The sequence below is a fragment of the Taudactylus pleione genome, unplaced genomic scaffold, assembly GCF_031769625.1.
Source record: "Taudactylus pleione unplaced genomic scaffold, aTauple2 ptg000165l, whole genome shotgun sequence".
Lineage (NCBI taxonomy): Eukaryota > Metazoa > Chordata > Amphibia > Anura > Myobatrachidae > Taudactylus > Taudactylus pleione.
Window position 1 is genome coordinate 197380 of NW_028284567.1, and position 14102 is coordinate 211481.

General features: G+C 41.7%; 1 protein-coding gene across 3 annotated transcripts in view; it reads right to left on the reverse strand.

The window, feature by feature from the left end:
- The window catches only part of BTRC (beta-transducin repeat containing E3 ubiquitin protein ligase), a 249753-nt gene that overhangs the window by 121755 nt on the left and 113896 nt on the right, over positions 1-14102 (reverse strand). For all 3 annotated transcript variants that reach the window (XM_088475194.1, XM_088475195.1, XM_088475193.1), the window contains one exon: positions 2394-2483. In XM_088475194.1, coding sequence (XP_088331320.1) covers positions 2394-2483 — 90 coding nt within the window. The remainder of the gene's footprint in view (positions 1-2393; positions 2484-14102) is intronic.

The window sequence follows — 14102 nt, forward strand, 5'->3', positions numbered from 1 at the left end:
TCCCTCTCTCCTTAACCCGCCTTGGTGACTAAATCTAACCTGCCCCCTAGTGCCTAAACATAACCTACCCCTCCCCGCAACCTAAACCTAACCCTCCCCCCCCCCCCCTAGTGCCTAACCCTAACCTTCCCCCTAACCCCAGTACTTACCGTTGATGCCAGGATTCTGACAGGTGTCGGGATTCTAAGCGTCGGCATCACGACTGTCGGGATTTTGACCGGATCGCGACCCTACTGTATGCCTATGGCCTTCACTTCACTTTAGCGGGTTTATTGACCCCATTAGTAGATGGGTAGTTAGTATACACTTATTTATTACCAATTATTTATATAGTGCACACATATTATGCAGCACTTGACAGAGAATACTTGACCTGCCCCAGTGGAGCTTACAATCTATATTACCAACCACATGGACACACGCAGACATACTAGGGTTACATTTTATTAGTGGCCAATTAATCTACCAGTATATTTTTGGAGTGTGGGAGGAAACCGGAGCCCCCCGAAGATAACCAATTTAACCAAGTGGAGAACATACAAACTCCACATAGTTAAGGTTCAGTGAACCCACATCAGCACCACAATGGACACTCTTTATTGCTTTTGTAAGCAAAGCATAGATGTAAGAGTACATAGATGGCCTGATTCTGACTTGCAAGCAATTCCAAATAAGGACGTATCTACCGACTTTCAGCAAACTGGCCTACATACACAAATGAGCGCATCCAAAAGCAATTCTGAAGCTTCAAGCCGATGGCTGAATGGGTGGCAACAGAACGTTCAGAAGTAGGAGAAGCGTGGTGTGTAGACAGAGTTGCAACCGATTTCAAGTTAAGCGTGAACAGGGTTAACACCATTTTCAGCCAGATCTTCTGCATCGAAAATGGATTAAGCACAACTTGCATGGTGCATTTATTGATATCAAGACCCGGGAGTGCCGCCGATGACAAGGAAGTATTGGAAGTATCCCCAGAAAATGTTTCCAGCCCCGGATGGCATCAAGAAGTAGCCGGGTGGGGGCCTTCGCAGAAATAAAATGTTTTAAATCCTGACCTTATAATGATTTCAACTTGAGATAACATTTTATATTCCTCTTCTTCTTAGAGGTTCAGTCATCCACAGCTTTTTCATAAGCAAAGTCTGTAGGAACTGGTCCCTCTAGTGAAATCAGCATCACGTTATTTAGTGCAGGTGTTCCCACTTGCTGGCAGTGGCACCACAGAATTATTCTTTTATACAGTCCCCAGATACTGTCCGTGCTTTTATACAGGGGAAGGGATCTGTGCCGTCCTGCCTGACACAGCCGCTGCACTGTGATGGGCCCGTACTGCACAACCCTTTCCCGCCCCAATGCACCGCATCCCGTCATCCGGAACCTTCACTAAAGGCACGTATCCTTATTGGCGGCGGACACAGAGCCTCCGATGGGAAGAACTTGCGACGTTGGCGCAGCTCGGCATCACATCCGGCATCTGTCAACAAGGACACGTTGAAGGTGACACAGCGCATTTGGACAAGGGGAAGTGCCGGGCGGGTAGCGGTTTCTTGGTGGGCGCCTCGCCCGCAACAAACCATCTGGGGAGAACACTTTGTATATACAAACATACACACACAGTACTGTGCAAAAGTTTTAGGCAGATGTGGGAAAAAATGCTGCAAAGTAATGCCTTCAAAAATAAAAGTGTTAATAGTTTATTTTTATCAATTAACAAAATGCATAGTTACTTAAAAAACTGTGTGCAAGTGTACCTAGAAGAATTGATGCTGTTTTGAAGTCAAAGGGTGGTCACAGCAAATGTTGACTTGATTTAGATTTCTCTTCTGTTCATTCACTTTGCATATTATATATATATATATATATATATATATATATAAACATGAAACAGTTTGGAGTGTAATTAGATAAGTGCAGAGCATGTATGAGAGAGAGGGAGGGGGAGAGAGGGAGGGGGAGAGAGAGAGGGAGGGGGAGAGAGAGAGGGAGGGGGAGAGAGGGAGGGAGGGGGAGAGAGGGAGGGGGGAGAGAGGGAGGGAGGGGGAGAGAGGGAGGGGGAGAGAGGGAGGGAGGGGGAGAGAGGGAGGGAGGGGGAGAGAGGGAGGGAGGGGGAGAGAGGGAGGGAGGGAGGGGGAGAGAGGGAGGGAGGGGGAGAGAGGGAGGGAGGGGGGAGAGAGGGAGGGGGAGAAACATATCCAGTATAGATGTCAGGATGGCCAGTTTGAGTACATCATCTCACACCAGTCTCTGAGCCAGACGTCCGTTTCTGTGCACTGAAACGGCTGTCGGGCTCTGGGACTGGTACGGAATCTTATACTCAACATGACTACCTGCTTTAAATCAACATATACTGTATACACTCATATACACGCAACAATATGAATAAGTTTACTTACTTTAACCACACAACTTTCTGTCTTCATGGCAGACCCAGACAAGCACACTGTTTCTTGGTTTAAACACAATCTGGCACAGCTGTTGTATGTCTGAAACGAAAAATAAACGTGGGGTCAGGTATTACAATCCAAATACACAGGGTACAGCAACCAGCAGGACTGGCAGAAATAGAAAAAAACTTCTCTACAATCACTGCCATATAGCTTTCCAACACCAAGGGAGCTATGTGCTAGTTACAACGTAATCAATTTGCTCAACTGATAACTAACTGACTGCACTGAAATGTGTAATTTAAAAAAAAAACGTATGAATTTCACTGTAAATAGTACAGAGCAAAACCTCACTGATTGCTAAACAAACACTGCTGCATTACATGACATACCGTATATACTCGAGTATAAGCCGACCCGAATATAAGCCGAGGTACCTACTTTTACCCAAAAAAACTGGGAAAACTTATTGACTCGAGTATAAGCCTAGTGTGGGAAATGGCAGCAGCTGGTAGTGCCCCCAGTAATAATTCCCCCTGGTTGTGCCCCCAGTAGTAATCCCTCCTGGTAGTGCCCCCAGTGGTAATCCCCCCTTTCAGTGCCTCAAGTAGTAATCCCCCCCCTGGTAGTACCCCCAGTGGTAATCCCCCCTTTTAGTGCCCCCTGTAGTAATCCCCCACTGGTAGTGCCCCCTGTAGTAATCCTCCCCTGGTAGTTAACCCAGTGGTAATCCCCCCCTGGTAGTGCCCCCTGTAGTAATCCCCCCTGGTAGTTCCCGTAACTCCCGCTCCTGGTCCCGCCGCTGTCCGGCCGCTTTGCATGGGAGAGACGTCGTCATGACGACGTGTCTCCCATCTCCCACTGCGGGAGCCGGAAGATGGCTCCCGCAGTGGGAGCAGCAGCAGCCGCTGAGAGTCTGACAGACTCTCAGCGGCTGCTGATTACACCAAACACGCAGCTGCCGGCTCCGGCGGCTGTGTGTTTGGCAGTGTGTAGCGCTGACCGAACTCCTTCCGGTCAGCGCTACACTTGACTCGAGTATAGGCCGAGGGGGTACTTTTTCAGCACATTTTTTGTGCTGAAAAACTCGGCTTATACTCGAGTATATAAAACACACATCTGCGCAGCAGTGGGCGGACTGATGCTGGACATACACTGTACAATTATCTGTCAGACATCTGTCCGATCTGGCTGGTTGGAATGAAAACCTGGTAATGTATGGGAGCAAATGACATTCGATCATATGATTTTAAACACTGGAAAACGGACAATTATTCAAATTGGTTAAATTCGTGTGTTTTAACCAATTTCTAAACGACCATTTTTGACTGTTTTCCAGTGTTTGTGAGTAAATGGTCGATCGTCATTTGCTCCCATATAGTACCAGATTTTCATTCCAACCAGCCAGCATGGACAGATGATTGTATAGTGTATGCCCAGCATTAGCCTTCCTCTGCCGGAAGCAGCAGCCCAGCCCAGACATACAGGTTGAGTCTCCCATATCCACAATGCTTGGGACCAGGAGTATTTTGGATATTGGAATATTCCGTATTTTGGAATATTTGCGTACTATAGATTAGTTCCCATTCCCACAATATTTCATTAAACACTGAATGCGTTTGTGTGTTATATACACCTTATACACACAGCCTGCAGGTCATTTTATACAATATTTTCAATAATTTTGTGGCTCAAACAAAGTGTGTACACATACATGAAATTCATTTGTGTTTTAAATACACCTTATACACAAAGGCTGAAGGTAGTTTTATACTTCATTTTTAATAATTTTGTGCCTTAAAGTATGTGTACATTGAACCATCAAAAAGCAAAATATTTCACCGTCTTAGTCATGTAAAAAAATATATATTTATTTCGGAATATTTGGATATGGGAGACTCAACCTGTAGTACATTTCAACAGTCCCGACTTGAGAAACAGGTACAACTGTCAGATTGGTTGCAGCATCACCTAATATTGGTCGTTTGATCAGATTTGGGTAGATTGGGGTACAATGGGCTAAGTTTTCGAGTGGTCTCCTTCAGAAAGATTTGGCGCTTCTCGCATCCTTTGCACAAAAGAACAACATTCAGACATATTGTCACTTTAATCATGAAATCTATAATTCAGGCAGAAACAATTGTAGGCCTGGAAGCAGTATAGATACTCTAAAAGGTTTTTTCCTCGGACAACTGCTTCAATCACCATAAGCCAGCTCATAGGAATGCAAACATAAACTAACACTTTCAGTGAACCGTTGGCACAAAGTTGAATACACACAATTCTATAGAATGTCACTGAATGCTGTTTGGAACTAAGAAACATTAGGCCAAACCAAGAAAATAGCCACAGACCATTATATTCACCTTAAACCAAACTATACAGTTGGCAGTACGCACTTTGGAAGGAAGTGTTCTCCTGGCATCCACCAAACTTTTCGGCCATCAGAATGCCAAGTGGTGATGCGCGACTCAAAACTGCAGATAATGAGTTTCCACTGCTCCAGAGACCAATGGCTGTCTGTTTTAAACCACTCTAGCTGACCTCTGAGTTTTAGGTGCAGCCGCTCAGTCACGGACACCCAAGTCCATGAAGCTCCCGACAAAGAGTTCATGTGTTGGCTTTGCTCACAGAATTTTATGCTCTATGGGTATCAACCTTCAGCTGAGAAGTTCCTTCAGCTTGGGCGACGTACACTTTGTGGCTGAACTGCTGTTACTCCTAGAAGCTTCCACTTCCCAATAACAGAAGTTACAGTTGACCAGGGCAACTCTTGCAGGGCAAAATTTGACAATTTGACTTATTGGGAAAAGTCGCATCCTATGACTGTGTCACACTCAAAATCAATGAACGCTTGCTTCTGCTGCTATTTGATTGTTGAGATTGTATGCATGACCACATATCCATAAGCATCTATTAATTAACAAATCCTACCTTAGCTACTGTATAACATAATGTGCAATAAATAATAGCAATAAAAGAGTAGATCGCTACAAACTACTGAACACAATACTGGTGCCATGTAAAAGAGGCTGTGAGTGACGCAGAGTTCTATAAAAAAAAAAAAAAAAAACTTATAGAGGGGAATTCAATATGAAACGTAAACTTCACTGTTGAAGTTTACGTTTCATATCGGAGATTTTTACCTGCGTTAAAGTATCGGGCGCGCGCCCGCTTATCCCCGTATTCAATATGAAATTAACGAAAACGGGAGCCTGCGAAGTTGGATTTGCGTAAAGTTACAAATTTTTCCTTAAAAAAATTGTAGGACCCCCCTAAAGTTGTAAAAACATGGGGGATCACTATGGGTACCCCCGTTTTAGCCTTTAAATGACAGTAGGGGATTTAAATAGCCGTAGCAGGTGTTTTTTCCCCAACATTGAAGAAGTGTTGCAGAAGAGCACTTAGGTTATTTTTTTCGTCTTTTTAAGTGGTCCCATCAAATTTGGGGTACATGAAAATGGGTACTAGCATATTTTTAAGTCCCTAAAGTACGTTTTTAAAAATTCTGCAATTGTGCACATTCCGCTATAAATCTATTCTAGAAAACACCTGCCGCATACTTGCAGAATAGCCCTGAACCTATTTCCCTATTGTTAAACAATTTTTTACCATTTTTTTTCACCCCAATTTTTAAATTAATTTTTTGGGGTGTCCCTTTTTTTTTTTTTTTAAACTTTTTTTGACAGTTCTTTTTTAAATGTCATTCCCAGGGGTGCAGGCTATTTTAAGCCTGCACCCCTAAACCCCAATTCTGCACTTTTTTTCGACACCTATTCAATGGTGAAAAGTTATTCCCATTTTTTATCAAAGACTTTTCGAACCTGCGAAAAGTCTTTGAAATTGAAAACGGTGTAAAAGTAAAACCTGCGATAATGACGTCATAGGTGCGATATTAACGCAAAAACGATGTTTTCGCTCCCATATTGAATTCCCCTAATAATCTTATAAACCAGAAAACCTTTGTATGGGCTGGCTACCTAGCCCTTTCAGTCACTAAGGTTAATTATCTCAGGGGGCACTCAATAATTATGAGTACATGTGTGTGCTTTTATGCAATATATATTAGCATTACTAGTAAAACATATTTAATATCAATCTGTGAGAAGCCAAACATATAATAGTAAAATATATAGATTAGAACAGTAAAATGGTAACACATGGGCGGCACAATACTTTGTAGGCAATGTAATTACTGTAGATGGAACAACAGTGGCTTCTGGAAGAAAAGGAGAAAAAAAAAATACTTGATTATGTGCAGAAGTAAAAGAATAATTATTGTAAGTCATAAACCTATTACGGCAGACTTGTCAAATTTAACTTATATTGGTGCCCTAGGCAAATTTTGCACCAACACCCACTCTCCACAATATACTGTACCAGTAATTAGAAATGATCATTGATTTTTATTTTTGTTTTTTTCCCCACAGGCAGTCATACATAAAGAAAAATATGTTGTGAGATAATGGATCAAGGCGCAGCCTGCAATGCCACCACCCGGGGCTCTGTCCTACAGTATGTATTCTTTCAACAAATCTAGGCCTTGGGAGTAGAGAGGTTAGAAAAAATAGTGTGATTGGCAGACTGTATTGCCTGTGACTCCTGAGCTTCCGTGCCCATACCAACAGGGGAGCAAAGTAGTTAAAAAAAATGAATAACTTCCAATCACTAGGTATTGTATAAAGTGAGGCCACGCTCCACAATTTGTTTAACCATATCATATCATTACTGGACAATTGTCTTGAAATTTCAAGAGGCAAACCAAAAAGTGACTTTTTTCCATCTTATAAATACCACAAAAAAGTGTTTGTGGTTCTTGTATTGCCAGTAATGCACCAGTAAAAACCAGGATTCTATGTTTAGGTTTTGAACAAAAAAGAAATAAATCTGCACTTGAAATGAGAATTTTTTTCTTTTTTCAACATTTTTGCTGACTCGATTTAAACACTTTCTATGTGTAGGAAGAGTATAGAAGCCTAACACAGCCTACCATTTTATAAACTACACAACCTACCGCATTAAATGAGGGACACAAAATGGGGATCACCGTACATTAAGTACCAATGGGCCACACAATTTGAAAGAGGGAATTCATCTTCTTTTAAAGTGGATGGCCCTTAACTATTTATGGAGATATGTTTCAAATGAGAGTACTGCCATCTTTCTATGTTATATGGTGGGTGAGATATTAAAGCAGTGCTGCCAGTTGCACACATTCTATTTGTACGGGTATTATATTGGTAAAAAAAAATAAATTCTTGATTATTCATCTAATTATCTTTATAAAATGATTGAGATCAGATAAAATTGACCTAAAATATAACCATCTAGGTTTTCCTCGATTGTAGAGATATATACTGTATATGTAGTGTCTTTTTCACAGCTGCACCACCCGACACTTTTCCAAACCACGCATCTGGCAATCCGTTCCAATATCCATGACTGACATCCAGGGATCACAGCAAAAGGCACCAATTCTCACTCTTCATTAGATCCCTCCAACTCACTAATCATCCCACTCCTCATTCAATCCCTACCAGTCAGTGTGGCATAGCATTAGCGCGGCAGGAATATTCCTGTGCAGACAGTGATAGCGCAGACATGCCCTCCATACCCCATATCATTAAGAACTTTTCAGTGCTTTAAGTGTGAATACAGCAGTGCCATGCTATGCTATTACTCGATCTGCTCAGATTTTCTGTACATTGTTCCACTGTATACAGGTCAAGTCTCTCATATCCAAAATGCTTGGGACCAGGGGTATTTTGGATATCGGAATATTCCGTATTTTGGAATATTTGCATAACATAATTAAATATGTTGGGAATGGGACCCCAATATACACACAGAATGCATTTATGTGTTATATACACCTTATACGCACAGCCTGCAGGTAATTTTATACAATATTATTAATAATTTTGTGCATCAAAAAAAAGTTTGTGTAAATACATGAAATTCATTTATGTTTCATATACACCCTATACACAGAGCCTGAAGGTTATTTTATACTATATTTTTTATAATTTTGTGTCTTAAAACAAAGTTTGTGTACATTGAACCATCAGAAAGCAAAGGTTTCACTATCTTAGTCATTCTAAAAATATTCTGTATTTCGGAATATTTGAGTATGGGAGACTCAACCTGTACTTGGTGACTCAGTATTCAAAGTATTTAGAGGAAATGTATCAAACCTCCTAAGTGAAGAAGTTGCCCATAGAAACCAAATAGTGTCTACCCATCACTTGATATACTGTACTTGATAAATGTTAGTTAGAAGTTGATTAGAAGGTTTAAGTTTTGCTTAGCAATCAAAGAGTCTTGGATACATTCCCTCCTATGCTATAGTTTGGCTGACACAGAGATGAAGTAGGTTAAAAAAAAAAAACCCTCATCTGCGCTACTGCAAATGTTAGAACTGCATATAATTAATCTGCCACATAGCTGGTAATACCAGAGTCTTTGTAATTATTACAAGTGTTCAATCGGCCTCCACCCGGCTACTTCATAATGCCCCGCAGCTGGAAAAATGTTTTGGAGAGAATACTGATGTACATTATTGCAAGTTCTAATAACAATAAAGTGTTCGGATACAATGATCTGCATTTTAGTATTTATTTTGTACCCATGTACACACATCCTTAGAGTTTAAGTAAGTGGGGATAGAGCTTGTTGCCTGGCAGTGTGCACTGCTTTACAGGGATCTGCCAACCAACATTACAGAGTTCTTTATCTACTGTATATCACACTTTATTTGACATGTAGCAGAGCACTGTGAAACTGTGTCTATATCTTTCTTATCAAGGTGCTAACCTCCTCTGCGTATTAACATTACATAGCTTGGCATCCCTATCAGCAAATGTGGCAACTGTACTTCAAAGTTCTCTACTGGGGCAAGAATATGAAATAAAAAAAAAAAGCTTAAAAATGATAGTGTGCTTATTACAGGTTCCTTGGATATACCAGTAATAGCTAGCCCAGTCTGCATAAAAATATAGCACTACCAAGATCCATTTTATTACTTGCCATCTTCAAAACAACACAGTATACTTATTAGGCATGCCTGGTGCTACATGAAACCATACAGATACTATTACAGAATATATTTTCTACTATATCCAGTATTTCTGGATGTCCTTTCTAAGAACCCCTTAAATAATGTAGTCATGACTCAAGTGAGACACACAGGTCTATAATTTCTTGGTTCCAATTTAACTTAAATTACTGATATTTGGTCTATTTTGATAGGGAGCAGTGCGCTCCAGCACGGTCTCCTGCATACATATCCAGGCACTAAGGTCCGGAGTCACCGAGATATCCGACTTCCGACCTGATGATGTCACCGCTAGGCTACTGCTCACGTGCAGCCGGCACCATCTTTACTGTGTAGAGTGTCACAGTACTGTGTGGACTCACAGTACTAAGCTCCACTTAAGTGATATTATGGTTACCTGCTATATACCGCTGTTACAGCCACCACTGTTAACCTGCATCACCAATGTGTATGTACCGCTGTTATAGCCACCACTGTTGTCCTGCATCACCATTGTATATGTACTGATGTTATAGCCACCACTGTTGTCCTGCATCACCACTGTGTATGTACCGATGTTATAGCCACCACTGTTATCCTGCATTACCACTGTGTATGTACCAATGTTATTGCCACCACTGTTGTCCTGCATCACCATTGTATATGTACTGATGTTATAGCCACCACTGTTGTCCTGCATCACCACTGTGTATGTACCGATGTTATAGCCACCACTGTTATCCTGCATTACCACTGTGTATGTACCGATGTTATAGCCACCACTGTTATCCTGCATTACCACTGTGTATGTACCGATGTTATTGCCACCACTGTTATCCTGCATCACCCCTGTGTATGTACCGCTGTTAACACTTACCAATAAACCCAGCATCCTGGAGATTTGTGTAGCCTAACATCCACTTTCACATTCTGCATGACACCTATTGTGACCACCCAGGGTCCACCCAATAGGTTAAAAACTGAAACGGGAAAAGCTGTGGAAAATCACAGATTATCCAGGTGATAATCCAAATCTTGATGAAGTTAATAGGGTCATAGGGACCATAGGCCTAGATGTGGAGCAGCATGTGTGTTACATGGGAATGTGTCAGCACATGACATGTGGATAACCGGGCAAACTGCATATGAACATAAGGGTCTCATGAGGAGTGCATGCAGACACATTAATAAATACAGTGACAAGATGATATCCGTATCTCCGCAATTGACACCTGAAGGAGTCCAGGGTGAATGACGAGGAAGTTGCGTTGACAAGGATGCAGAATTTAATGCCAGAGTTTCATATCTTGGTGGTGGCTTTAGAATCTAGTGTGACTAAGCCATCAACCAAGTTTGTGAGGGCTAAACTACTGCAGTTCCAGGAACGCAGACCAGCTGAGACAAACGATGAGAGCTCTACTTTATTCACAAAGGACACTAAGCCAAAAAGGCCTAAGTACAAGTGTTTCATATGTCACAAGGTGGGACCTAAAGCCTCTGAATGTAGACTGAAATATTCAAATGGCACTCAGTGCGATAAAAGAAATGAGCCGGCTTTAAATTTCACAGATAGTCGCTGGAAGGATTGATGGTACATGGCCTCGGGAGCCACAAGGCATTTCAGTGGCAAAAAATAATGGTTTACATTACTGAGAACGTGTGATCCTATAACAGTCAGGGGGATTGGAGGACAAAGTCCTTACAGCCACAAAATTCAGAACAATCATGGTGCGCCTGAAAATAAAATGCAAAACCATAGTCACTGACATCCAGGATGTGCTATTTGTCCAAGATCACGGGATAAATCTCATTGCCATAAATGTCCTAAAAGACAAAGGATTAAAGGTTAAGTTCGCAGGTGGGCATATGTGTTGTACAAAATAAAAGTGGGACTGTGACAGCAACAGCAACCCAGTGCCAGCAACTATGTGTCTTACGACACAGAAGACTGTTGTGCCATGACGGCTTCTGAAACAAGTCAGTCTATGGAACTTTGGCATAGATGGCCAGTATGATAATGTCCAGAAACTTCTTGATGGAATGGTGATGGGAATAGCCATGAGCAACAGAGAGAATGACATGCGAGAGCTGTATAATAGGTAAACAGACACAAGGTCCCTTCCCAAAGTCAGCAGCCAGAGCTAAAGCACCACTAGCATTGGTGCATATACACGTGTAGCCTGATGAAAGCAAAATCAATAAGTGAATACCGATATTTCCTGGCATTCATCGATGACTTCACAAGAATGACACATTTACTTCATCAAAGCCAAGAGTGAAGTAGCAAACAAAACAGATTACAAAAGCCTGATGGAGACTTAAGCGGGTCAGAAGCTAAAAGGTCTTGAGATCAAACAATGGCGGGGAATACAAAAATAAAAATGTACTAGCTATCTTCCTGAAGGAAAATGGTATTGAACATCAGTTAACAATTGCATACATGCCAAGCAAAATAGTGTCAGCGAGCTTGCAAATCGCACAATTTGGAGAAAGTGCAGACTATGCTAAGCGACACAGGCCTATAAAAAATTTTTGGGGGGGGCAGAAGTATAGTCTACAGCAGGTGTCTTCAACCCGTGGCCCACGGAGCCTTTCCCCGTGGCCCACCCACGGTTACTGTAGTGCAGACGGCAGTGAGTGCAGACTGCACTACACACATAAACAAGTACACCACCAAGTCAATGGAATACATCACGCTAGAATACTACCAAGAGTAAGGGATACAGACTATGGGACATTACAAATAAAAAGCTTAAAAAGTCCAGGGATGTAGTATTCCAAGAAACAGCACCACCCAATGTGAAACTGGAACATGAAACACAGCACAAGTTTGTTTATATGGATATGTAGACAGCTGGAAGCATGTCTGAATAAGAGACTGCAGAGTATATGGCACTAACTGCCAAAGAAGTCTAATATCTGAAACAGACTTTCAAGTAAATTTAATAGATTCCTAGTTGTTTTGCAAGTATGCATTCATCAAGTCTCACTGCGAGTCTGCTGCGAGTTAGAGTAACAACCTGTGAGTTAGAAGGTGGCTACGTAACTTGCATGCGACAACATGCAGATTTGCTTCAGTCAAAACCCGCGAAAAACCTGCAAATCCGAAGTAGTTTCATTACATGCGGCGTGTTTGCTTTGAAACCAATGTAGCCATTGATCTGCAAAAGTCGCAGGAATTTGACCTAATTGGTCCTATAATTATCACACCAGCATTTTTTTCTTTGTTTTAGAAAGGAGACAGGTGTAGGAGAGTGTAGTTGAGTAGCAGATAGCGTTTGGAGTGTGGCGAGTTGTGATATTGATTTTTGTGTGTGTTGTCATTGTGCCCTTGTTTGTCTTTGTTATTATATTTATTCTTCAACAGTTTTTAGTCCTTGTCTAATATCTGTCTGTTTTGCTGTCCTGTGCTATTTGTGAGTGTGAGCTGTGTAAGTGGTATGTGCTAATAAGTGTTAGTCTTGTCTTTATTTTATAAGTGTTCAGCAGGATATAGGCATCATGACAAGATCCTGGATAACCTGTAACCACACTGAGAATTTGCATCACAAACCACGTGTACATTGAGAGAGTGGTAGCGATGCCTATTGACTTATCTCCTCAAGTGTGGTGCTCTGATCCCAATTTGGGTACAATCTATGGCTCCCAGTACATTAAGGAACACATTGAACCTATAAAAGGCTATTTTGAGGTCCTGCCACTCTGACTCACGACTGGGGAATGAGATATATGTACGCCATATACTTTTCAAGGCACAGAGCACTTGAGTTCGATGCCTGGAAAAATTGCCCTGTGTAATCCCCAACACCCTACAGCTCACAGACTGGAAGGAGCCTGTTGCAAAAAAAAGTGCAGGGCACACAATTTATGAAGACCAGACACTGCAGAGTTACTGCAAGACAAAAGGTTCTAAATCATGTTGCAACTGCTAATATAACTTCAGGAGGAGTCTGCTGTTCGGCTTAGAGCTGCACCACCTCCTCATCTGAGAAGGAATCCAAGCCCAACCACAATCTTTAGGAACATCTGACACGTACTCTAAAGGGGCTATCTGGTGATGCTCCTCAGTAGTAAGGAGGACAGACATGTACATCTCATAGACGTTCTGAAAATTCGCCATTCCTACAACCACACAGGTGAAATGGAGGTAGGAGTGGTAAATATAGGGGCTGGAAAGGAATTGTCTACATTGGCATCTTGTGTGTTGATAGGCCTCTGATGCAGATTTCCATTAAAATCGCACATTAAACTTGTCGTCCTAGAATCAGTCTGTTTTTTGCAAACTATTACATTTGGAGAGTTGTATGGTAAAAAAACAACTGAAGGGCATTTTGGTCCAGTGAAAAGGGTTGATGCGGGTTTTCATGTTCTCGTAGTCCATTACATTCGACGATTGCAAACTTGCACATTTCTCACGGTAAACTCGCATTTTTAAAAAACTCAAACCCTATTACATATACCTCTTTATGTGAATTAGGTCTTCTAAAACAGGTTGGGGCTAATCGACAGAGTTTGAGTGCAGTAGAAGTGTCCACCAGCACCAAGGACCATGGACGATCTAAGCACATAGCTAGACATCGCTTCATCCGTGAGTTAGTGGAGAAGAAATCTGTCAGAGCAACCTCTGTAGCAAGTGACAACAATGACGCTGATATGTTGACAAAGGGACCAACTTCACAAATCCT